Below are 24,805 nucleotides of genomic sequence, written 5' to 3'. Positions count from 1 at the left end.
AATACAATGGGGGAAAATGAAGAGAACCTTTTGTGCCAGATATCATTTACAGGGTAAATGGGGAAAAATATTTTAATGAGTTTCTTAAACTTTTGGGATAACATGACAAGGTAGTCTCTTGACCATAGCATGGGTTGGTCAGTTCCATAGCAATATGTTGAATTATAATCACCCAAAATGACTTAATTGCCAATCACTTCCACTTATTGTTGCATTTTTGTAAATCCAAAATATTCAAGTCATTCATTTGTTAACTTGGAAAAAAGAGAACCTCAGTGTTAAGTCATAGTAAAGGAAGTTAAATTTCTTTGCAAACCATGTATTTTCTCTGAGTAATATTAACCTGAGATTTATCGAGGAACTCATCAAACGTCAAACTCCCCAGTGTTGTCTACCAAATCACGTGAAAAATGAATACCCTTGTCAAACCAAAGGCCTTTGAAAATGGAATTCCTATTAATTTGATTAACTCTTATTCCAAGTCAATGTTTTGTTGGGGGAAAAATTATGCTTGAATATCATTTTCTAGAAAAATAACATTTGCTGGTGAAACTCAGACAATTTCACAGGTAATTATAAGAATGAAATCATATTTCATTAGGATTTCAAGTCCAAGTTTATTAAACTGACTGTTAGGGATATGATACCACATAGAGCTAGGATTAGATAGACAATTTCAACCAGTTAATTCTAAAAGCACCCACTAACGACTCAAAATCAACAGCCTGTAAACCTCCACGATCGTAGTCTTTCCCTAATTGTGATTTCTGAATATAATGCATTTTATTCCTCCAAACAATTGACATTTTTGTGTTACTCGAAGAAAGAAAAAGGGACTGACTTGGTGTCACGAATATTACCGAAGGTGACTCCCCTTCTTGCTTGGGTGGCGCTCGGCGGTCGTTGTCGCCGGCCTACTAGCTATCGCCGATCTGTTGTTCTGTGTTCGTTTAGTTCTGTCTAATTGGTAGCACCTGTTTCTTGTTTGGTTGTTAGGATAGGGTTATATATAGTCTGTTCAGCCCACTTCTGTTTCGTGCGGGCTTGTTCTCCTGTTTCCTTGTTTGAGTGTATTTTTGTTGGCATTTGGGTTTCACGCTGTCCGTTTATATTTCTGTTCATTTGTGTTTACACTTTTGTTCATGTTATGTTTCCAGGACATTAAAGCGTGTTGTTTTTCCCACATCCTTTGCTCTCTGCGCCTGTCTCCACACCTCTTCACTCATTTACTCGTAACAGAAGCCCGCACCAACCTATGGAGTCAGCAGGAGCAGCGACCACTCCTCTTCCCACTATGGAGGAGCGAGTTCAACATCACACGTCCATCCTCCATCGCCTAGGATCAGCGATGGATCAGATGATGGAGAGGATGGATCGTTGGGAGAGGAATGGTTTCCCTATTACTACCCCACCGACCCTCCCACCAGCAACTCTACCATCTCCCCCATCTGGATCCGGTTCCAGCGCTCTGCACAAGACGCCTCTGAGGAATTACGATGGAGCAGCGACGGGGTGCCAGGAATTCCTGCTGCAATTAGACCTCTACCTGGCCACCGTTCGGCCGGTCCCCTCGGAGGAGAGAGTAGGGGTCCTCATCACCTGCCTGACCGGTAGAGCCCTGGAGTGGGCTAATGCGGTCTGGAACGGTCCCGACTCAGCGAAGGACAACTACCCGGAGTTCATCCGCCGTTTCAGGGCCGTGTTCGATCACCCTCCAGAAGGTCGAGCGGCGGGTGAGAGATTGTTCCATCTTAGACAGGGGACGAGGAGCACGCTGGAGTTCCGGACCTTGGCTGCGGGAGCAGGGTGGAACGACAGGGCCCTGATAGACCATTACAGGTGTAGCCTGAGAGAGGACGTCCGTAGGGAGCTGGCCTGTCGGGATACTACACTTAGCCTGGATGGACTGATAGACCTGTCGATCCGGTTGGGCCATCTGCTAGCTGCTCGTGGACGTTCTGAAAGGGTCCTGTCAGTTCTACCTCCTGATCCTCCTGCCCCTATCCCGATGGAGCTAGGAGGGACCGCGTCAAGGGAGATCGGAGGAGGAAGCTCCTCCTGTACCAGTTGTGGCCGGAGAGGGCACACGTCTGGTCGGTGCTGGAGGAATTCATCTGGGAATCGTGAGGGCAGGCAGAACACTCATCGGTCACCCCAGGTGAGTAAGCACCACACTCTCCCAGAGTTTCCTGTTGGTCACATGTTCCTATTAATTTGTTTCCTTAATTATTCTCCTTCTCTCCAGCATAAGGCACTGGTAGATTCAGGCGCAGCTGGAAACTTTATAGATCGCAGACTCGCTCAGAGGTTGAGGATTCCGTTAGTAAAAGTAGACCCCCCTTTTACCGTGCACTCTTTAGATAGTCGACCATTAGGGTCAGGGCTGGTGAAGAGAGCCACAATTTCGTTGGAGATGATTACGCAGGGGAATCACAAGGAGCGAATTAGTTTGTTCCTTATCGATTCACTTGCGTTTCCAGTTGTTCTGGCGATTCCCTGGCTAGCTATTCATAATCCTACGATTTCGTGGAAACAGGGAACTCTACAGGGGTGTTCTGATGAGTGTTCAGGCAGGTGTGTATGGGTTTCCATCGGTGCTACAATGGTGGAGAGTCCAGACCAGGTTTCCACCGTGCGCATTCCAGCTGAGTATGACGATTTGGCTATCGTTTTCAGTAAAAAGAAAGCGACCCAATTACCACCCCATAGGCAGGGGGATTGCGTGATAAACCTCCAGGGTAACGCTGCACTCCCCAGGAGTCATGTGTATCCTTTGTCCCAGGAGGAGAAGGTGGCTATGGAAACTTATATCACCGAGGCTCTGGGACAGGGGTACATTCGGCCCTCCATGTCACCTGTCTCTTCGAGTTTCTTTTTTGTGAAGAAAAAAGATGGTGGTTTACGTCCGTGTATTGATTATAGAGGTCTAAATTCCATCACAGTGGGTTTTAGTTACCCACTACCTCTCATTGCTACGGCAGTGGAATCATTTCACGGAGCGCAGTTCTTCACTAAACTGGATCTCAGGAGTGCTTATAATTTGGTGCGTATTCGGGAGGGAGATGAGTGGAAAACTGCATTTAGCACTACGTCGGGCCATTATGAGTACCTCGTCATGCCATACGGTTTAAAGAATGCTCCAGCTATATTTCAATCCTTCGTGGATGAAATACTCAGAGACCTGCACGGACAGGGTGTAGTGGTGTATATTGACGATATTTTGATCTTCTCCGCTACACGCACTGCGCATGTATCTCTTGTGCGCAAGGTTCTTAGACGACTGCTGGAGCATGACCTGTATGTGAAGGCGGAGAAATGTGAGTTTTCCAAACAATCAGTTTGGGTGACCGCGTAAAGGCCGTGCGTAAATGGCCGACTCCGACCACGGTAAAGGAGGTGCAGCGGTTCTTGGGATTTGCCAATTACTACCGGAGGTTTATCCGGGGTTTTGGTCAGGTTGCTGCCCCTATTACCTCACTGCTGAGGGGGGGGGGCGGTGCGTTTGCAGTGGTCAGCAGAGGCAAACGGAGCTTTTCATAAGTTGAAGGCGATGTTTACTGAGGCGCCGGTGTTGGCACATCCGGACCCTTCTTTGGCGTTTATCGTAGAGGTGGACGCATCCGAGGCTGGGGTTGGAGCGGTGCTCTCACAGCGTTCGGGTGTGCCACCGAAGCTCCGCCCCTGTGCCTTTTTTTCGAAGAAACTCGGCCCAGCGGAGTGGAATTATGATGTGGGGGATAGGGAGTTGTTGGCTATGGTTAAGGCCCTGAAGGTGTGGAGACACTGGCTTGAGGGGGCTAAGCACCCTTTCCTGATCTGGACTGACCATCGTAACCTGGAGTATATCCGATCAGCTAGGAGACTGAATCCTCGTCAGGCAAGGTGGGCCATGTTTTTCACTAGATTTCGTTTCACTATCTCGTATAGACCAGGTTCCCTCAACACTAAGGCTGACGCGCTGTCAGATCCTAAAAAGGTTCTACAGCTGCATCATCGAGAGCATCCAGACTGGTTGCATCACTGCTTGGTATGGCAACTGCTCGGCCTCCGACCGCAAGGCACTACAGAGGTTAGTGCGAACAGCCCAGTAAGTTCATAACTGGGGCCAAGCTTCCTGCCATTCAGGACCTGTATACCAGGCAGTGTCAGAGGAGGGCCCTGAAAATTGTCAAAGACCCCAGCCACCCTAGTCATAGACTGTTCTCACTGCTACCGCATGGCAAGCGAGCGCCAAATCTAGGTCCAAGAGACTCCTAAATAGCTTCTACCCCCAAGCCATAAGACTCCTGAACATCTAATCAAATTGCTACCCAGACTATTTGCATTGGCCCCCTCCCCCTAGCCCTGCTGCTACTCTGTTATTATCTATGCATAATCACTTTAATAGCTCTATCTACATACTACCTGAATTTACTGATGCTCTTTAATAATTTGTTATTCTTATCTCTACATTTTTTAACTGCATTGTGCTTGTAAGTAAGTATTTCACTGTAAGGTCTACACTTGTTGTATTCGGCGCCTGTGACAAATACAATTGGATTTAAAGGTCATTTCAAAGCATTTACTGCAACTGATCAAGATCCTCTATCAGGTGGTCAATGTTGATAAATACTTATTCAAATCTAACCACAGGAACAGCAAACATTTGAAGCCTCCCTTTTGTATGACCTTTTTTTATAAAGTGTGAACACAGAGAGACACATTTCTGTTTGCACTGTAAGTCTATGAACCTATGCGAGGAAAAGTTACAACATAATATAGATTGTTTTCCTGCCTTGTATCTTGTGCGACTCACTCATAAACTCAGACTTTTAGGGCAGTAAAATACACTGATCAATCATGGGGCATAGGACTGTATGTAACGGCGTTCTTCTTTTGTAGAAAGAGAGTCGGACCGAAATGCAGCGTGGTGGTTACTCTTGTCTTTAATGAATTTTTTATTTTATTTTATTTCACCTTTATTTAACCAGGTAGGCTAGTTGAGAACAGGTTCTCATTTGCAACTGCGACCTGGCCAAGAACAAGCATAGCAGTGTGAACAGACAACACAGAGTTACACATGGAGTAAACAATTAACAAGTCAATAACACAGAGAAAAAAGGCGAGTCTATATACAATGTGTGCAAAAGGCATGAGGAGGTAGGCGAATAATTACAATATTGCAGATTAACACTGGAGTGATAAATGATCATGTACAGGTAGAGATATTGGTGTGCAAAAGAGCAGAAAAGTAAATAAATAGAAACTGTGGGGATGAGGTAGGTGAAAATGGGTGTGCTATTTACCAATAGATTATGTACAGCTGCAGCGATCGGTTAGCTGCTCAGCTAGCTGATGTTTGAAGTTGGTGAGGGAGATAAAAGTCTCCAACTTCAGCGATTTTTGCAATTCGTTCCAATCACAGGCAGCAGAGTACTGGAACGAAAGGCGGCCGAATGAGGTGTTGGCTTTAGGGATGATCAATGAGATACACCTGCTGGAGCGCGTGCTACGGATGGGTGTTGCCATCGTGACCAGTGAACTGAGATAAGGCGGAGCTTTGCCTAGCATGGCCTTGTAGATGACCTGAAGCCAGTGGGTCTGGCGACGAATATGTAGCGAGGGCCAGCCGACTAGAGCATACAAGTCGCAGTGGTGGGTAGTATAAGGTGCTTTAGTGACAAAACGGATGGCACTGTGATAAACTGCATCCAGTTTGCTGAGTAGAGTGTTGGAAGCAATTTTGTAGATGACGTCGCCGAAGTCGAGGATCGGTAGGATAGTCAGTTTTACTAGGGTAAGCTTGGCAGCGTGAGTGAAGGAGGCTTTGTTGCGGAATAGAAAGACGATTCTTGATTTGATTTTCAATTGGAGATGTTTGATATGGGTCTGGAAGGAGAGTTTGCAGTCTAGCCAGACACCTAGGTACTTATAGGTGTCCACATATTCAAGGTCGGAGCCATCCAGTGTGGTGTTGCTAGTCGGGCATGCGGGTGCAGGCAGCGATCGGTTGAAAAGCATGCATTTGGTTTTACTAGCGTTTAAGAGCAGTTGGAGGCCACGGAAGGAGTGTTGTATGGCATTGAAGCTCGATTGGAGGTTAGATAGCACAGTGTCCAATGACGGGCCGAAAGTGTATACAATGGTGTCGTCTGCGTAGAGGTGGATCAGGGAATCGCCCGCAGAAAGAGCAACATCATTGATATATACAGAGAAAAGAGTCGGCCCGAGAATTGAACCCTGTGGCACCCCCATAGAGACTGCCAGAGGACCGGACAACATGCCCTCCGATTTGACACACTGAACTCTGTCTGCAAAGTAATTGGTGAACCAGGCAAGGCAGTCATCCGAAAAACCAAGGCTACTGAGTCTGCCGATAAGATTATGGTGATTGACAGAGTCGAAAGCCTTGGCAAGGTCGATGAAGACGGCTGCACAGTACTGTCTTTTATCGATGGCGGTTATGATGTCGTTTAGTACCTTGAGTGTGGCTGAGGTGCACCCGTGACCGGCTCGGAAACCGGATTGCATAGCGGAGAAGGTACGGTGGGATTCGAGATGGTCAGTCACCGGTTTGTTGACTTGGCTTTCGAAGACCTTAGATAGGCAGGGCAGGATGGATATAGGTCTGTAACAGTTTGGGTCCAGGGTGTCACCCCCTTTGAAGAGGGGGATGACTGCGGCAGCTTTCCAGTCCTTGGGGATCTCAGACGATATGAAAGAGAGGTTGAACAGGCTGGTAATAGGGGTTGCGACAATGAATCGCGGTACATGAAATAAATGATACAAATACAAAACAACAAAACGTGAACCCTAATACAGCCTATCTGGTGAAACTACACAGAGACAGGAACAATCACCCACGAAATACACAGTGAACCCCGGCTACCTAAATACGGTTCCCAATCAGAGACAACGAGAATCACCTGACTCTGATTGAGAACCGCCTCAGGCAGCCAAGCCTATGCAACACCCCTACTCAGCCGCAATCCCAATAACTACAAAACCCCAATACGAAATACCACAAAATAAACCCATGTCACACCCTGGCCAGAACAAAATATATAACGAAACACAAAACACTATGACCAAGGCGTGACACTGTATAAAAAAAAGTAATTTAAGCCATACTGTAGTTGGTACACAAACTGCCTGGTATTCATTAGCTCTTTGGTGTTCTGCCTTAGAGCGACTGCTTTTGGGACAATAATGTTCATGGGGCACAGGCCCATATAAAAAAAACAACAACAATGGGATACATCCCAAATGACAACCTATTGTCTTTATAGTGCACTACTTTTGACCGGAGCCCTATGGGAATAGGTCTTTATAGTGCACTACTTTTGACCGAAGCCCTATGGGAATAGGGTGCCATTTGGGACACAGACATGGTGAGAGGAGGATCCTCACATACATAGTCATGCTCTGAAGAACTGGTCTATGTGCCAAGGCAGCTGTTTCACAAGCTTCACACATGGATTTACTCTGGTTTTCATTGGGGCTTGGTTTCAGTTTTAGGGCTGGGCACTAGAACAAATCACCAAAATGTCATTGGGCAGGTGGAGATCAAGGTTCTGTGGCCAGAACATGTACTTGAGACTGCTGTTATTCAATAATAATAATAATACACTATATTGTAAGTGATGGGCATCTTTGTTAAAGTTGGATTTCTCAAAATAGGCCTTTTTTAGATTTAAGCAGGAAGCTGTTCTATTTAAATTAACTTTCATGTTGCAGAACATAGATATTCTCACTCACTCACTCACTCACTCACTCACTCACTCACTCACTCACTCACTCACTCACTCACATACACACACAAATTATAACAATTCAATTAATTGGTGAGATTTTGGAGTGATTGGTGATAGGGCTATTTTTTCCATAACGGATATTGGTAAGATCTCCTAATATTTAGAAATGACCCAATTATTTATGCAGGCATGTGTGCTGTGATTGCCTTGTCCACGCTTTATATCAATTAAATTCAATTCAATTCAATTCAATTCAATTCAATTCAATTCAATTCAATGGCTTTATTGGCATGGGAAACATGTGTTAACATTGCCAAAGCAAGTGAGATAGATAATAATAATATATCACCTTCGATAGTTCCTAACTTGACCAGCGGGTGGAGGCCGTTCCCCAATCCCTGGATGAATCTCTTGCTCCCTGCTCTAGTCTCGTCTGGGAACGTCGAAATAGAGGGAGAAAGACTAAACAGGTGGTCAGAAATACAAGCGAACAATGTCGTCCCTGGAGATACGGTGAAAGATCTTTCGGTCTCATCTCTTTAAGGATTAAAAACCACAGAAACTTCATGTTTCGGCTGACGTTCAAAGAGATAATTTATCGTCGGTTTACCTCCGATTCTGGGCAAAATATATCGGATATTAAACTATGAAAGTGACGGTGTGTTTTGGAAGGACTAGGGTGGTGGTACCGTGCGGAGATGGAAATATCAAAGTCCATACTCTCATCCAGCAAGCCGTCATGAGATACAAAAAAGCCATTGCAAAGGTACGTCGCTGTTACTTTGGATCACGCGTTTGTTTCAAGTGTTCATAGCGGATTGGAAACAATGGTGCAAAATGCCTGGAGCGAGTGTCGAACGAACATGTCGCAGATTTGTAACAGCGATGAAAGCGATATGTACATCAAAGATTCGGAACTAAAACAATGAGTTCGCTATAAATTCGGCTGAGTTGTTGATGTTGAATGATGCATCGTCATAACTGGTCGAGCCCTCTGCAAACCCCACGAAAAACTTCCTTTTGGACTTCACCCTTTCCCTACCATAGTGCATGGAAAGATAGTAGATGACTACTAAAATGTAGCGTTAACTACCGATCTAACAGGGATATAAAATGCAAACCTAATAAGGTGGTCTATAAGTAGAGGATAAGGATGCTAGCTAGCTAACTAGTTAGCTAACAATCCGAGATTTGATTCCCTGAGTTGTTAGCTAGCTGACTGTTTGCTAACTAGCTAGCTAGTTAGCACCAGCATACTGCAGGATCTTTTGAAATGGGGTACTAGATAAAAAGCATAACGTTTCGTATCGATTTCATGCCTTTTGGATAGACTACATTTTCACCTGCACCCGTTTCTCTTTGTTCCTCTTGCTAATTATCCTATTATGTTAGGATGGCTAAGAAGCTGTAGCTTACTAGGCTAACTATCAGTCAAGGAAGAAAGCTTTAACAAAATAGTATATCTATTAGGGATGTGCATCTTTCCTTTTCAAGACGATTCGATACGTGTCTAGATACATGTGCTCTAATACTTTTTAGTTTGAAACGATTCGGTTTGATTAGGGAATGAATCCATGCGGTTCGATACGATTCGATTCAATGGAGTAACATTTGTTGCATAAACACATTAATTTTTCATTCTAAATTTAAGTCTGCAGATGATGGAGCTCATGAGCTGGGCTTCTCTGTGTGTGTACATGATGATGAGTATGTACTGCTGGTGTAAATCATCTACAATGCATTCGTAAACTATTCAGACTGCTTTACTTTCCCTACATTTTGTTACGTCTATATAAGGTTCCACAGTTGACAGTGGATGTCAGAGCAAAAACCAAGCTATGTGGGCAAAGGAATTGTCCGTAGTGCTCTGAGGCAGTCACAAAGTGATCTTCAGTCACTTTCCAACGTTGTTGAGGATAGCTTGTTGTCAGGCTCAAAAATGCAAAAAATTTCCCAGGTGGCCACCCATTTTTCAACCATTGTATTTGCCTCAGATCCACAAAGTCCCTTCCACCAGGTGGCTGATGAGATATGTTGGCACGACTGCCATATTGCATCTCCATCCCAAAGCCCTTGCTTGAAAGTGTACTTTGCCAGACTGCCAAGAACCTTGCCCTCATCCAGGCCAAGGTGGCGAGACACGGTAGTGATGACACCATAGGCCTCGTTGATCTCTGCACCAGACAGGATGGCCTTGCCAGCATACTTGGGGTCCAACATGTACGCTGTGGCGTGTATGGGCTTCAGGCAGAAGTCTGACATTTTTGATGTATTTCAGAACTGCAGTTACCTCTGCTTGGAGCAACAGTGAAGTGGGCAGGGCAGTATGGATTTCTTCTCTTACATCTGCAAGCGGAGTCTGAACATCAGACAGGATGGCATTGTCTCCCTCAATCCGTGCAATGGCTACTGCTATAGGTTTTCAGGCTGCTTACCACTCTCCCAAAATACATCATCCGGGACAATCCTCTTTATGGGTTCTGTCCATATCGACAGACTGATATGGCCATTTCTTGGAGAGACTCCTTCCCCTCCAGGAGACTGTGAAACATGATGACTACACCATCCCAATGGGTGTTGCTGGGCAGCTTCAATGTGGTGCTCTTATTCTTCCCACTTTGCTTGGTGAGGTAGATTGCTGTTATAACTTGATGACCCTTCACGTACCTAACCATTTCCTTGTCTCTCTTGTAGAGTGTATCCATTGTTTTTTGTGCCATGATGTCCTTGAGGAGCAAATTAAATGCATGAGCAGCACAGCCAATGGTGTGATGTGAGGGTAGGACTCCTCCACTTTAGACCAAACAGCCGTCATGTTCGCAGCATTGTCTGTCACCAGTGCAAATACCTTCTGTGGTCCAAGGTCATTGATGACTACCTTCAGCTCATCTGCAATGTGGAGACCGTTGTGTCTGTCCATTGTCTGTGCTTTTATAGAATACTGGTTGAGTGGTGGAGATGTGGTTAATTATTCCTTGCCCACGAACATTCAACCACCCATCAGAGATGATTGCAATACAGTCTGCTTTGCTTGACCTTCACTTGAACTCTGTTGAACTCTGCATCCGGCAAATGAGTAGATAAAGCATGTCTGGTTGGAGGGGTGTATGCTGGGCAAAGAACATTCAGAAATCTCTTTCAATACACATTGCCTGTGTGCATCAGAGGTGAACCCAGTTGCATACACAGCATCTTTGTTTCATTCTTCACATATGATTTTGCACAGTATTTGCAAATGTACACCGCTTTTCCTTCTACATTAGCTGCAGTGAAATGTCTCCACACATCAGATAGTGCCCGTGGCATTTTCCTGTAAAGATTAGAAGAAGAAAATTGTTTAAAAAAACAAATACAATTCCACGTACAGATAAATAGTCGAGCAGTTCGATTAAACAACTCCTTTTTAAGATTTATTAAAACAGGTGAATTAACACTCAGTTAGCAGGTTCAAGCAAGTTGAAACCCACATGGTAGCAAGAACTAACTAGCAGAAATTGCTAACAGGTTAGACATTTTTTAAGCACACTTTGCTGTAGGATACTATTTACTAGTTCACCAAAAAATACATTCACCCCACCCTGTATTTTAATCAAAACTTACCAGAACGCATGTGGTCCTTGGCTCAGACAGTGTAGTAGTTTGGGCTCAATAGCAGCTCATTAGTGTGCAAGATCTTGAGAATCAGCTGTACATGTGATGGAAGAATGCACTGAGCATGCAGAGGGTTGCAATTCCATTGAATTGGGGATAGTTTAACCAAAATATGCTACATGACCTAGAATTGACATGTGTCTACCACAAAAAAGGCTCACTGTCTTCAGCTAACTTTTTAAAAATGAATTTAGGCAAAATCCCAAGGTTAACTTCCCATGGAAAACTTCCGGGAAATTTACCGGAAAGTTTCCGACCCTTTGCAACCCTACAGACACATCTCAACATCAACTATTCAGAGGAGACTGTGAATCAGGCCTTCATGGTCGTATTGTTGCAAAGAAACCACTAAAGGACACCAATAAGAAGACTTGCTTGGGCCAAGAAACATGTGCAATAGACATTAGACCAGTGGAAATGTTTCCTTTTTGTTCTGATGAGTCCAGATTTTTGGTTCCAACCGCCATGTCTTTGTGAGACGTGCCTTTTACTGAGGAGTGGCTTCTGTCTGGCCACTACCATAAAGGCCTGATTGGTGGATTGCTGCAGAGATGGTTGTCCTTCTGCAAGGTTCTCCCAGGTTCATGGTCACCTTCTTGACCAATGGTTCTCGCCTTGGTTTGTTTTAATTTTGTCTCAAGTGGTTGAACTGGAAGTGGAAGAAGCTTAGTTGGGCCTCATGCATCTTGAGTGCAAAAAGCCCTGGAGGATGGAGGGATAAATGGTACTGTTGACTATTACATTGTGCAATTTCTTACCATATGATGGTTGTACTGGCATGCCTGGACAGCTGAGAGCAGGATAACAGGTTACATTTGATTGCCCAGTTTTGGGAATGTCAATTTGTTGATACAGTAGCAGGCTATTTGATTCACTTCCACAGAATGTTCATTTTCCCACTAAGACAGGAGGAGACGAGCAGAAACTTTGTTTTTGAATATGGCTGCTGTGTGCAGACCATTTTGCAAAGCTTAAGACATTTATATATATTTAGTGTTGAAGAGCATTGTTAACTAATGTAAAGCTACAATATGTAACTTTTTGGGCGACCTGACCAAATTCACATAGACATGTGAGTTATAGATCTGTCATTCTCATTGAAAGCAAGTCTAAGAAGCAGTAGATCTGTTCCATGTGCGCTATTTCTATGCTTCCCGTTAAGTTGAGTTTTTGCATCTTTGACTTTCAGTTTTCTACACCAGCTTCAAACAGCTGAAAATACAATATTTTTGGTTATGGAAAATATATTTCACAGCGGTTTAGATGGTACAATGATTCTCTACACAATGACTGGTCTTGTTTTGTCACACAAACTGAAATTAGGCGAACTATTCAAGTTACTGCAACCAGGAAATGGCACAGCAATTTCTCCATATTGCACTTGATTACATTGATATTAGATCTACAGGACCATGAGAATTCCATCAATAAATCCTGCATGGCACAGCGTTGTGTGGAGGAGCAGTCTCATTTGTTTTCATGTTAATAACCCAGATGACATGGTGCAGTGCATGTCTTTTCAATTATTCAGTGAGGTCTGACTGTGGAGTCCTGGAGAAAAATTGGCCTAATCTTATCCTGAGGCTGTGACTGGGAGGCAGACTGGTGTGGCATATCTGGGGGATTCAGCCTGCACTTAGCCTTTTCTATATCAATATAATTTGCAGAGTGTGTTGTCAGCGTAGTTTACACATTGGTTAAAGTTTTCCTTTGCCCTCATATCGAAATTCTGTGATCGTTGGTCTTCCCAAACTGACAATCAATGCAATGGTAAGAAACGGGCAATAATCGTAACATGCGTAGAAGTCTAACTGAGCAGCCGACCTGATTGCAGGGAGCGAAAAGTGGGGAAATACTGACTGTTCTCAAGCTGAGAGTGAATTGGGCTTCAAGGGTGGAAATGAGGCCCAAAATCAAAGACTCATTATGTGTGCATTGTGCTTTGATCTAAAAACCCAGAGCTCCCTGTGAACTTCTCACCCACAGCAGAAAATAAACCCACTTTAGTCGTTTAGTATATAGCTATTGCTGCTGCTGTTGCGCCCGACACTGGCAATTTTAGTTTGGTTTGAGAGCAGTGTGATGTCAAGTGACCGTGTCACAAAACTCTTTGGTCATGGATGTACTAAGGTCAGTATTAATGCCAACTTGACACAGGTTGGCACACAAATGGCACCATATTCCCTACGTAGTGCACTCAAAAGTAGTCCAGTATAAAAGGAATATGGTGCCAATTTGAACACATGCTTAATAGTGGTCTGGATTTAGCTTAGTTTGGGTGTTCCGGCACTGGTCTGCCGTATAGTACCCTCTCTGGTAACTTCCCTGCCGTTTTGTAGTGGAATGCTTCCGGCAGAGAGAGAAACACCAGGACTTAATTCACCTCATAACTCAATGGATATGCCCCGAATTTCACACTTTTACCTATATTGGGCCCATCAAAAGAAGTGTGTTTTTATATACAGTGGCAAGAAAAAAGTATGTGAACCGTTTGGAATTACCTGGATTTCTGCGTAAATTGGTCATAAAATTTTTATCTGATCTTCTAAGTCACAACAATAGACATGGTGTGCTTAAACTAATAACACACACATTATTGTATTTTTTATTGTCTATATTGAATATATAATTTAAACATTCACAGTGTAGGATGGGAAAAGTATGTGAACCCCTAGGATAATGACTTCTCCAAAAGCTAATTGGAGTCAGTTAACCTGGAGTCCAATGAGATTGGAGATGTTGGTTAGAGCTGCCTTGCCCTATAAAAAAAAGCTCACAAAATTTGAGTTTGCTATTCGCAAGAAGCATTGCCCTACATGAACCATGCCTCGAACAAAAGAGATTTCAGAAAACCTGAGATTTAAGAATTGTTGACTTGAGTAAAGCTAGAAAAGATTACAAATGTATCTCTAAAAGCCTTGACGTTTATCAGTCCACGTTAAGACAAATTGTATGTAAATGGAGAAAGTTCAGCACTGTTGCTACTCTCCCTAGGAGTGGCAGTCCTGCAAAGATGACTGCAAGAGCACAGCGCAGTTTGCTCAATGAGGTTAAGAAGAATCCTAGATTGTCAGCTAAAGATTTACAGAAATCTCTGGAACATGTTAACATCTCTGTTGACGAGTCTACAATACGTAAAACACTAAACAAGAATGGTGTTCATGGGAGGATACCACGGAAGAAGCTACTGCTGTCCAAAAAAAACATTGCTGCACGTCTGAACTTTGCAAAAGTGCACCTGGATGTTCCACAGCGCTACTGGCAAATTATTCCTCCTAACCATTGTGCAGGTCTGATCCGCAACTACAGAAAACGTTTGGTTGAGTTTATTGCTACCAAAGGAGGGTCAGACAGTTATTAAATCCAAGGGTTCACATACTTTTCCCACCCTGCATTGTGAATGTTTACACGGTGTTCAATAGACATGAAAACGTATAATTGTTTGTGTGTTATTAGCTGAAGCAGACCGTGTTTGTTGTGAGCTAGATGAAGATCAGATCAAATTTATGCAGAAATCCAGGTATTTCCAAAGGGTTCACATACTCTTGCCACTGTAGGGAATAGGGTTCCATTTCGGACACAACCCAGGCCTTAATTCACCTCATAAGAAGAAATGGTGTTGACCGACTGCCATTGCTTTTCTTGGAAGCTTTTTCTTTTTGTCCTGTTCCTGAACAAAATCCTCAGAAACCGTACGTTGTTCAGATGGAATATTACTGCTTCTGACAAGACTAACGATCGAGTGGCCTGTATTGAGTCTGACATCCACGGAGTGGAACTTTTTTTGACTGTGTTGTTTCAAATCCTGATATGACATGTATGCCATTAGGCCTAGTATTGGGGTACAGGAAAAACACTCAGACCACTTGCTGACAGCGTTTCCTTTTCATTGTCCGTGCTGGGTGTGAAAGGATGAATGTCATCTTCCTCACTCCTGTGCTTAGTCAAACCTATAGGCCTACTCGATATTGTGCAATAAGAATTGAGATGAGTTGTTTTGGGTTTGACTGACAGCCTAATTATTGCAACCATCAAAAAGGAATAGGTTCCATTTGACGGGCTTGCCCAAGAATATTATTATTATTATTATATTAAGAATATAATTGAATTTTGGTCTGATCTGCAATGCCTCAGGATGGGCATGTGATTGTCAGAAGAACGAGTTGTTGCGCTGGTCATGTGCATCACACACTGTCCTGCACCACTTAGATAACGCCCTATGATCAAAGTCTATGCAGCCATTCCAATCAACGTTCAAACAAGACTATCCAAGGCAATGGCTCAATTATGGACTTGTTCTTGTTATGTTCTAACGAGAGGTCGACCGATTTTTATGATTTTTCAACGCCGTTACAGATTATTGGCGGACCAAAAAGGCCGATAGCGATTAATCGACCAGTTTAAATGTAAATGTAAAAAATGTATTTTATTTATAATAATTACAATTACAACAATACTGAATGAACACTTATTTTCACTTAATATAATCAATAAAATAAATTTAGCCTCAAATAAATCATGAAACATTATTTCAATTTGGTTTAAATAATGCAAAAACAAAGTGTTGGAGAAGAAAGTAAAAGTGCAATATGTGCCATGTAAAAAAGCTAACGTTTAAAATTCCTTGCTCAGAACATGAGAACATATGAAAAGCTGGTGGTTCCTTTTAACATGAGTCTTCAATATTCCCATGTAAGAAGTTTTAGGTTGTAGTTGCATTTGTATTTCATTAACCTTTGACTATTGCATGTTCTTATAGAAACTTTAGTATTGCCAGTGTAACAGTATAGCTTCCGTCCCTCTCCTCGCTCCTCCCTGGGCTCGAACCAGGAACAAAATGACAACAGCCACCCTCGAAGCAGCGTTACCCATGCAGAGCAAGGGAAACAACCACTGCAAGTCTCAGTGCTAATAGCGTTTGAAACGCTATTAGCGTGCTAACTAGCCAGCCATTTCACTTCGGTTACACCAGCCTCATCTCGGGAGTTGATAGGCTTGAAGTCATAAACAACACAATGCTTGACGCACAACGAAGAGCTGCTGGCAAAACGCAAAGAAATGGCTGTTTGAATGAATGTTTACGCGCCTGCTTCTGCCTACCACCACTCAGTTAGATACTTAGATACTTGTATGCTCAGTCAGATTATGCAGGACACGCTAGATAATATCTAGTAATATCATGAACCATGTGTCGTTAACTAGTCATTATGATTGATTGATTGATTGATTTTATAAGTTAAGTTTAATGCTACCTAGCAACTTACCTTGGCTTACTGCATTCGCGTAACAGGCAGTCTCCTTGTGGAGTGCAATAAGAGGCAGGTCGTTATTGCATTGGACTAGTTAACTGTAAGGTTGCAAGACTGGGTCCCCCGTGCTGACAAGGTGACAATCTGTCGTTCTGCCCCTGAACGAGGCAGTTAACCCACCATTCCTAGGCAGTCATTGAAAATATGAATGTGTTCTTAACTGACTTGCCTAGTTAAATAAAGATTAAATAAGGGTGTAATTTTCTTTTTAAAATCTGCAAAATCGGTGTCCAAAAATTCAGATTTCCAATTGTTATGAGAACTTGAAATCGGCCCTAATTAATCGGCCATTCCGATTTAATCGGTCGACCTCAAGTTCTAACAACCTCCAAATACTGTAGAGTAATTATTGACATCCCACAGTCCACAATGTGTTATGAGTCCATAGAATGTTGCTAGCCTTGCTACCAGTCTGTTGGTGTTATCTTACCACTTCCTGTCATGCCAAACAAACAGGTAAGGTGTGGCATGATGCCACATTTACTGGTACCCAGGCTAGGATGTTGCACATTTTGTTTCTGAACTGTTTGATCTCTGTCACAGCAGGGCTGTGTGAGACAGTGGCCTGGCTTCCAGCTCCAAAAACGGGCACAATGCTGGATTAAAAGCTTGTGTGATTATGTGTGATGATCCCTGTGGCAATGACTCTGCCCTGCACTCTATGCCCTATCTCATGCAATGCTTTTGACCAGAGTCCTTTGGGCCCTGGTCAAAAGTAGTGCTCTAAAAAGGGAATAGGGAGCCATTTGGGACACAGCCCTTGACCACAGGCTCACTGTGGAGTCAACCACTGAAGCATGACTTTGGCAAGCATTCTCTGAATAGTTTCCGTCATATATCTTATACCAGTGACAGAGGTTCCTTTTTAACTCCATGAAGGGAAGTGAGCAAACATCATTGAGGTGGAAGTTTTGGTTTCAAATCATTACTTTATTGCTCTAAAAATGAGTCATATGATTAAATATTTGATTGCAGGGCGTTTTTTTAATAGCGTAGGATTTGCGTCCATGACGATTTTCACCAGTTTCCTGCTGCGTGCAAGGTACTGACAAAAGCGGTCATATATTTGAATTTACAGCTTTTGAACATGTGATGTGTTCATGAAAAGCCCACACGTACATTAGTTCGGTCCCTGTGAAGGAGAACATGGTGTGTTGTAGAGGTCGACCGATTATGATTTTTTTCAACGCCGATATCGATTTATTGGAAGATAATAAAAAAAACGATATATATATATATAACAGCTGAAGCATATGACTTTTTTTTTATTTTTATCGGTATTGGCTATATATATGACAATTACAATAATACTGAAAGGACACTTATTTTAACTTAATATAACACATTAATAAAATCAATTTATTCTCAAATAAATAATGAAACATGTTCAATTTGGTTTAAATAATGCAAAAACAGTGTTGGAGAAGAAAGTAGAAGTGCAATATGTGCCATGTAAAGGAGCTAAGGTTTAAGTTCCTTGCTCAGAACATTTGAAAGCTGGTGGTTCCTTTTAACATGAGTCTTCAATATTCCCAGGTATGAAGTTTAAGGTTGTAGTTATTATAGGACTAATTCTCTCTATAACATTTGCTCTTCATATACCTTTGACTATTGGACATTCTAATAGATACTTTAGTATTGCCAGCCTGATCTCGGGAGTTGATAGGCTTGAAGTCATAACCAGCGCAATGCTTGAAGCATTGCGAAGAGCTGCTGGCAAACAGCAGTAAAGTGCTGTTTGAATGAATGATTACGAGCCTGCTGCTGCCTACCACCACTGACTGCTCTATCAAATTATACACTTGATTATAATATAATAACGCACAGAAATACGAGCCTTAGTTTCCGGATTTGACCATATTAATGACCTATCATTTGATTCTTTCAGTGAAATACGGAACCGTTCCGTATTCTATCGAACGGGTGGCATCCATAAGTCTAAATATTGCACAACCTTCAATGTTATGTCATAATTATGTAAAATTCTAGCAAATAAATGACTGTCTTTGTTAGGAAGAAATGGTCTTCACACAGTTCGCAACGAGCCAGGCGGCCAAAACTGCTGCATATACCCTGACTCTGCTTGCACAGAACGCAAGGGAAGTGACACAATTTCCCTAGTTAAAATAAATTCATGTTAGCAGGCAATATTAACTAAATATGCAGGTTTAAAAATATATACTTGTCTATTGATTTTAAGAAAGACATTGATGTTTATGGTTAGTTACACATTGGTGCAACGACAGTGCTTTTTTTGCGAATGCGCTTGTTAAATTACCTGTTTGACGAAGTAGGCTGTGATTCAATGACGAATGAACAGGCACTGCATTGCTTATATGCAACGCAGGACAAGCTAGATAAACTAGTAATATCGTCAACCATGTGTAGTTAACTAATGATTATGTGAATTTTGATTGTTTTTATGAGAAGTTTAATGCTAGCTAGCACCTTACCTTGGCTCCTTGCTGCACTCGCATAACAGGTAGTCAGCCTGCCACGCAGTCTCCTTGTGGAATCGGCAACAACCAGTGTCCAAAAAATGCAGATTATTGATTGTTATGAAAACTTGAATTCTGCCCTAATTAATCGGCCGACCTCTATTGTGTTGTCATTAGTGAACCAGCAGCTGTTCAGGGCTGTGGCCCAATGGCCCAGATGGAGCCCTATTCCCTTTATAGTGCACTACTTTTGACCAAAGCCCTGTGGGGCCAGGTCAAACGTAGTGCATTTTATGAATGGAAGAAGGTGCCATTTGGGACGTACCCTAGGCCTCCTAATGGAGAGGTGATTTGTACTGATGTGAGGCATCAGCCATAGCCAGCATCACAGTTTAGTTCTGCCTTCCCTGAGAGGCATTGCTCATACTTTAGGGATGTGCTATTAAAATTGACATTTACATACAGTAGTTCTCCTGGGGCTAGGGCTGTGGCGGTCACACAATTTCGTCAACCGGTGATATTCAAGCAAATTGACCGTTAATTAATATAAACACATTTAGCATCTTATGGCTTTCACATTCAGCCTACTAGCCACTGATGCAGACTCTCTACATTTAAAAAAAAAAGTTGAATAAATCCACGTAATATATTCTACATCTTAATAATAAATATATTATTTATTTTAGACAGTTCTAAATAAACATGATGTGATGAAAATGTAGTCTATTTCAAAAGAACAGAATAGCATACACTGAGTTGTCCTTATGTTAGGTCCTGATCTGGCTATGCCAAATGGCTGTGGGCTACACAAATCCATTTAGCAGACAAGATTGGCTTAGAATTCCATGGCTGGAGTGCGGTTAACAAAGAAGTAGGTACTGCTAATTGCCATGATTAAACGGTCACGTGGAATTTGACTGCCTTCATGACTCGTAACCGCCGGTGTGGTGGTAATGCGGTCACCGCAACAGTCCCACCTGGGGCCATAATCTAGGATCAGGTCCCCCTTCTTATTCATTCTGATTTAATAGGTAAAATTCACCCTAGATTAGTACTCCTACTCTGAGACTATGAATAAAGGCCCCGATTGAAACAATTTGACTGCCATGGGAACTGGGCATGCTACAGGAAGTGACCCAGTAGTAGGGATTATTAGGTCTCCTCCAGGAGAGGGCATCTGTAAGGGCATCGCTCGTGGCCTCCTGGAACATTTTTAACGGGAATCTAAGTCATAACACTTCATAACATGTGCGTAAGTGGTTTACAGAGTGCTATGCAAACAGATTACTTGCAACCTGGCAGAGATCCAGTCAGCTGAGTTTTTGCACCATCCTTGGCCGCCAAGCCCGCCATGTGAATCAAGGTCTAGTTGCATAGCTACATATGGTCCATGGCCCCATGAGGGCTCCATGGGAAACAAAACAGGCCAATGAGTGGCATATCTTTTCGTGTGTGCCCATGTCTCGTCTAGTGGTGGCCGGTAGCACTTTTAAATCCCATGACTGCTCTTGGTTTCTGTGAGTTGAATACTGTTCCATTCATTTACATTCCAGTCATTTACATTTAAGTCATTTAGCAGACGCTCTTATCCAGAGCGACTTACAAATTGGTGCATTCACCTTATGACATCCAGTGGAACAACCACTTTACAATAGTGCATCTAAATATTTTAAGGGGGGGGTGAGAAGGATTACTTTATCCTATCCTAGGTATTCCTTAAAGAGGTGGGGTTTCAGGTGTCTCCGGAAGGTGGTGATTGACTCCGCTGTCCTGGCGTCGTGAGGGAGTTTGTTCCACCATTGGGGAGCCAGAGCAGCGAACAGTTTTGACTGGGCTGAGCGGGAACTGTACTTCCTCAGTGGTAGGGAGGCGAGCAGGCCAGAGGTGGATGAACGCAGTGCCCTTATTTGGGTGTAGGGCCTGATCAGAGCCTGGAGGTACTGAGGTGCCGTTCCCCTCACAGCTCCGTAGGCAAGCACCATGGTCTTGTAGCGGATGCGAGCTTCAACTGGAAGCCAGTGGAGAGAGCGGAGGAGCGGGGTGACGTGAGAGAACTTGGGAAGGTTGAACACCAGACGGGCTGCGGCGTTCTGGATGAGTTGTAGGGGTTTAATGGCACAGGCAGGGAGCCCAGCCAACAGCGAGTTGCAGTAATCCAGACGGGAGAGGACAAGTGCCTGGATTAGGACCTGCACCGCTTCCTGTGTGAGGCAGGGTCGTACTCTGCGGATGTTGTAGAGCATGAACCTACAGGAACGGGCCACCGCCTTGATGTTAGTTGAGAACGACAGGGTGTTGTCCAGGATCACGCCAAGGTTCTTAGCGCTCTGGGAGGAGGACACAATGGAGTTGTCAACCGTGATGGCGAGATCATGGAACGGGCAGTCCTTCCCCGGGAGGAAGAGCAGCTCCGTCTTGCCGAAGTTCAGCTTGAGGTGGTGATCCGTCATCCACACTGATATGTCTGCCAGACAAAAGATAATTTACTATGATGATCCTTCCTCCCCACACCAGCCCCCACTACGGGACACTTATAACACTTTACGAGGCTTTGTCTTGAGATGGGAAGAAGTTTCATTTTTGCCACTGCTGAGAAGCTCTACCTTTTTTACGGTATTCTTCCATAAACCGAGCAAGAGCTTTTATGACATCTGCTCCCTGCTTTGCTCTCTGAGGTTATTGCACATCTTCATCCACCTTTTGTCAGATGCATAACTGTCTCGCAAGTGGTTCGGTGCTCATCTCCAGACGCTCCGAGCGAGTTTGTTTGAGAACAAGGTTCTCCAGGAGCCTCCACAGAAGTGTTTGAGGAACGCCACGGGTATGTTCCTGAAGCTGGTGGTCTGTTTGGCCTAACCCAGGCATGCAGAAGACAGCCATTGTAGAAGCTGAAGCAACTCCCAAGTTTGAATCCCAGCAGGGTTATTTGGTCTCCTTGAAGCATTAACAGTGGGATTACATTTTTTTGGGTGTTTCTACTTCTTCATCAACAATCCATGTCTAGCATTGGCCATTGGTGTTGGAACTGGTCTTCTTGCTACAGACATCTTCATGTTGAGGTTCTAAAGAAATGGAGCCTAAGTTCAGGTTGAATTTAAACAGAGGATCATTGCTATTCAAGCCTCAAGAACATTCAAATGGTTCCGGAACAGGATCCTTATTCTGAGGAAGCCAAGTATAACTTGATAGTGGCAGCAGACGGCAACCTGCACCCATTAGTGCACTACCTTTGGCCAGAGCCTATGTAGGGAAAAGGGTTCCACTTCGGATTCAGACACATTTCTCCCAGAATTGACCAGAAACTTGGTAGAGTATTGTGTCAATGAGACTATTTGTATGGGTCTGGGGTAACATTAAGCTGGCTTACTATGAAACTTAACCAGGTGTCAGTTTGGCTTGGTGGGTATGGAGTGTAGGACCATAATGAACATTTTGAGGACTATGATAATGTTAGTACTGTTGCTAGGCTGGAGCAACCGTCTATGTAGGCAACTATTAATTATCATATAAATCAAATCACATTTTGTCCAGGTTCCATTCTCATCTCTGGTTTTGTTCCCCAGCTCCATAAATAAGTCCCAAATGGCACCCTATTCCCTATATAGTGCACTGCTTTTACCTATAGTATTATGGGCCCTGGTCAAAAGTAGAATGATATGTAATAGGGAATAGGACGCCATTTGGGATGGAACCCATCTCTAGTTTTGTTCCCCCAGCTCCATGAATGTGTTCTTCAGAAGCACGTCTCTGTGGGGATGCTGGCCTGTTCTGAGCTCTCCATAACCGAAAACCCTCTCTGAAATGTCAAGGCCTAGTGTGTGGAACACCGAGCACAAGGAGAGGATTGTCTCAGAGGAATGTCTGGCCATTTGAATAAACATCTCCACATGGCTCAGATGTACTGTACAAAAGATTCCTTTCCACAAAAAAAAACAAATCCACTCATGAGGTTTGATTTGTTTCCATTCAATACCCTTTAGAGACTTCTTGCACAGACATCTGGTCAAAAGTGGTGCACTATATAGGGAATAGGGTGCCCTTTGGGATGCAGGCTATTTGTCTACCACACACACACACACACACACACACACACACACACACACACACACACACACACACACACACACACACACACACACACACACACACACACACACACACACACACACACACACACACACACACACACACACACACACACACACACACACACACACACACACACACACACACACACACACAGTTGAAGTCTGAAGTTTACATACACCTTAGGCAAATACATTTAAACTGTACTTTACCATTCCTGACATTTAATCCTAGTAAAAATTGCCTGTTTTTGGTAAATTAGGATCCCACTTCATTTTAAGAATGTGAAATGTCAGATTAATAGCAGAGTGATTTTTTTCAGCTTTTATGTCTTTCAACAGATTCCCAGTGGGTCAGAAGTTTACATACACTCAATTAGTATTTGATTGGCATTGCCTTACATTGTCTAACTTGGGTCAAATGTTCCAGGTAGCCTTCCACAAGCTTCCCACAGTAATTTGGGTGGCTTTTGGCCCATTCCTTCTGACAGAGCTGTTGTAACTGAGTCAGGTTTGTAGGTCTCCTTGCTCGCACACACTTTTTCAGTTCTGCCCGCAAATTTTCTATAGGATTGAGGTCAGGGCTTTGTGATGGTCACTCCAATACCTTGACTTTGTTGTCCTCAAGCCATTTTGCCACAACTTTGGAAGTATGCTTGGGGTCATTGTCCATTCGAGAGACCCATTTGCGACCAAGCTTTAACTTCCTGACTGATGTCTTGAGATGTTGCTTCAATATATCCACATAATTTACTTTCGTCATGATGCCATCTATTTTGTGAATTGCACCAGTCGCTCCTGCAGCAAAGCGCCCACACAACATGATGCTGCCACCCACGTGCTTCATGGTTGGTATTCTTGAAAAAAGGTGTTCTTCGGCTTGCAAGTCTCCCCCTTTTTCCTTCAAACATAACGATGGTCATTATGGCCAAACAGTTCTATTTTTGTTTCATCAGACCAGAGGTCATTTCTCCAAAAAGTACTGTCTTTGTTTCCATGTGCAGTTGCAAACCGTAGTCTGGCTTTTGTATGGTGGTTTTGGAGCAGTGGCTTCTTCCTTGCTGAGCGGCCTTTCAGGTTATGTCGATTTTGGACGTATTTTACTGTGGATATAGATACTTTTGTACCAGTTACCTCCAGCATCTTCACAAGGTTCTTTGCTGTTGTTCTAGGATTGATATGTACTTTTCACACTAAAGTGCATTCATCTCTAGGAGACAGAACGTGTCTCCTTCCTGAGCGGTATGGCGGCTGCGTTGTCCCATGGTGTTTATACTTGCGTACTATTGTTTGTACAGATGAACGTGGTACCTTCAGGCATTTGGAAATTCCTCCCAAGGTTGAACCAGACTTGGGGAGGTCTACAATTTGTTTTATGAGAAGGACTTGAAATACATCCACAGGTACACCTCCAATTGACTCAAATTATGTCAATTAGCCTATCAGAAGCTTCTAAAGCCATGACATAATTTTCTGGAATTTTCCAAGCGGTTTAAAGGTACAGTCAACTTGGTGTATGTAAACTTCTGACCCACTGAAATTGTGTACAGTGAATTATAGGTGAAATAATTTGTAAACAATTGTTGGAA

At 43.3% G+C, this 24,805-nt stretch overlaps 1 protein-coding gene across 3 annotated transcripts in view; it reads left to right on the top strand.

Annotated features, from left to right (window-relative positions):
* Positions 1-8,127: 8,127 nt before the first annotated feature.
* Positions 8,128-24,805, top strand: part of LOC124009995 (partitioning defective 3 homolog) — a 257,276-nt gene continuing 240,598 nt past the window's right edge. For all 3 annotated transcript variants that reach the window (XM_046322291.1, XM_046322288.1, XM_046322287.1), the window contains exon 1: positions 8,128-8,499. In XM_046322291.1, coding sequence (XP_046178247.1) covers positions 8,380-8,499 — 120 coding nt within the window. In that variant the 5' untranslated portion in view covers positions 8,128-8,379. The remainder of the gene's footprint in view (positions 8,500-24,805) is intronic.

Source organism: Oncorhynchus gorbuscha, linkage group LG22 (assembly GCF_021184085.1).
Source record: "Oncorhynchus gorbuscha isolate QuinsamMale2020 ecotype Even-year linkage group LG22, OgorEven_v1.0, whole genome shotgun sequence".
Lineage (NCBI taxonomy): Eukaryota > Metazoa > Chordata > Actinopteri > Salmoniformes > Salmonidae > Oncorhynchus > Oncorhynchus gorbuscha.
Note: the sequence above shows the minus strand (reverse complement) of the source record. Positions and strands in the feature narration are given on the sequence as shown.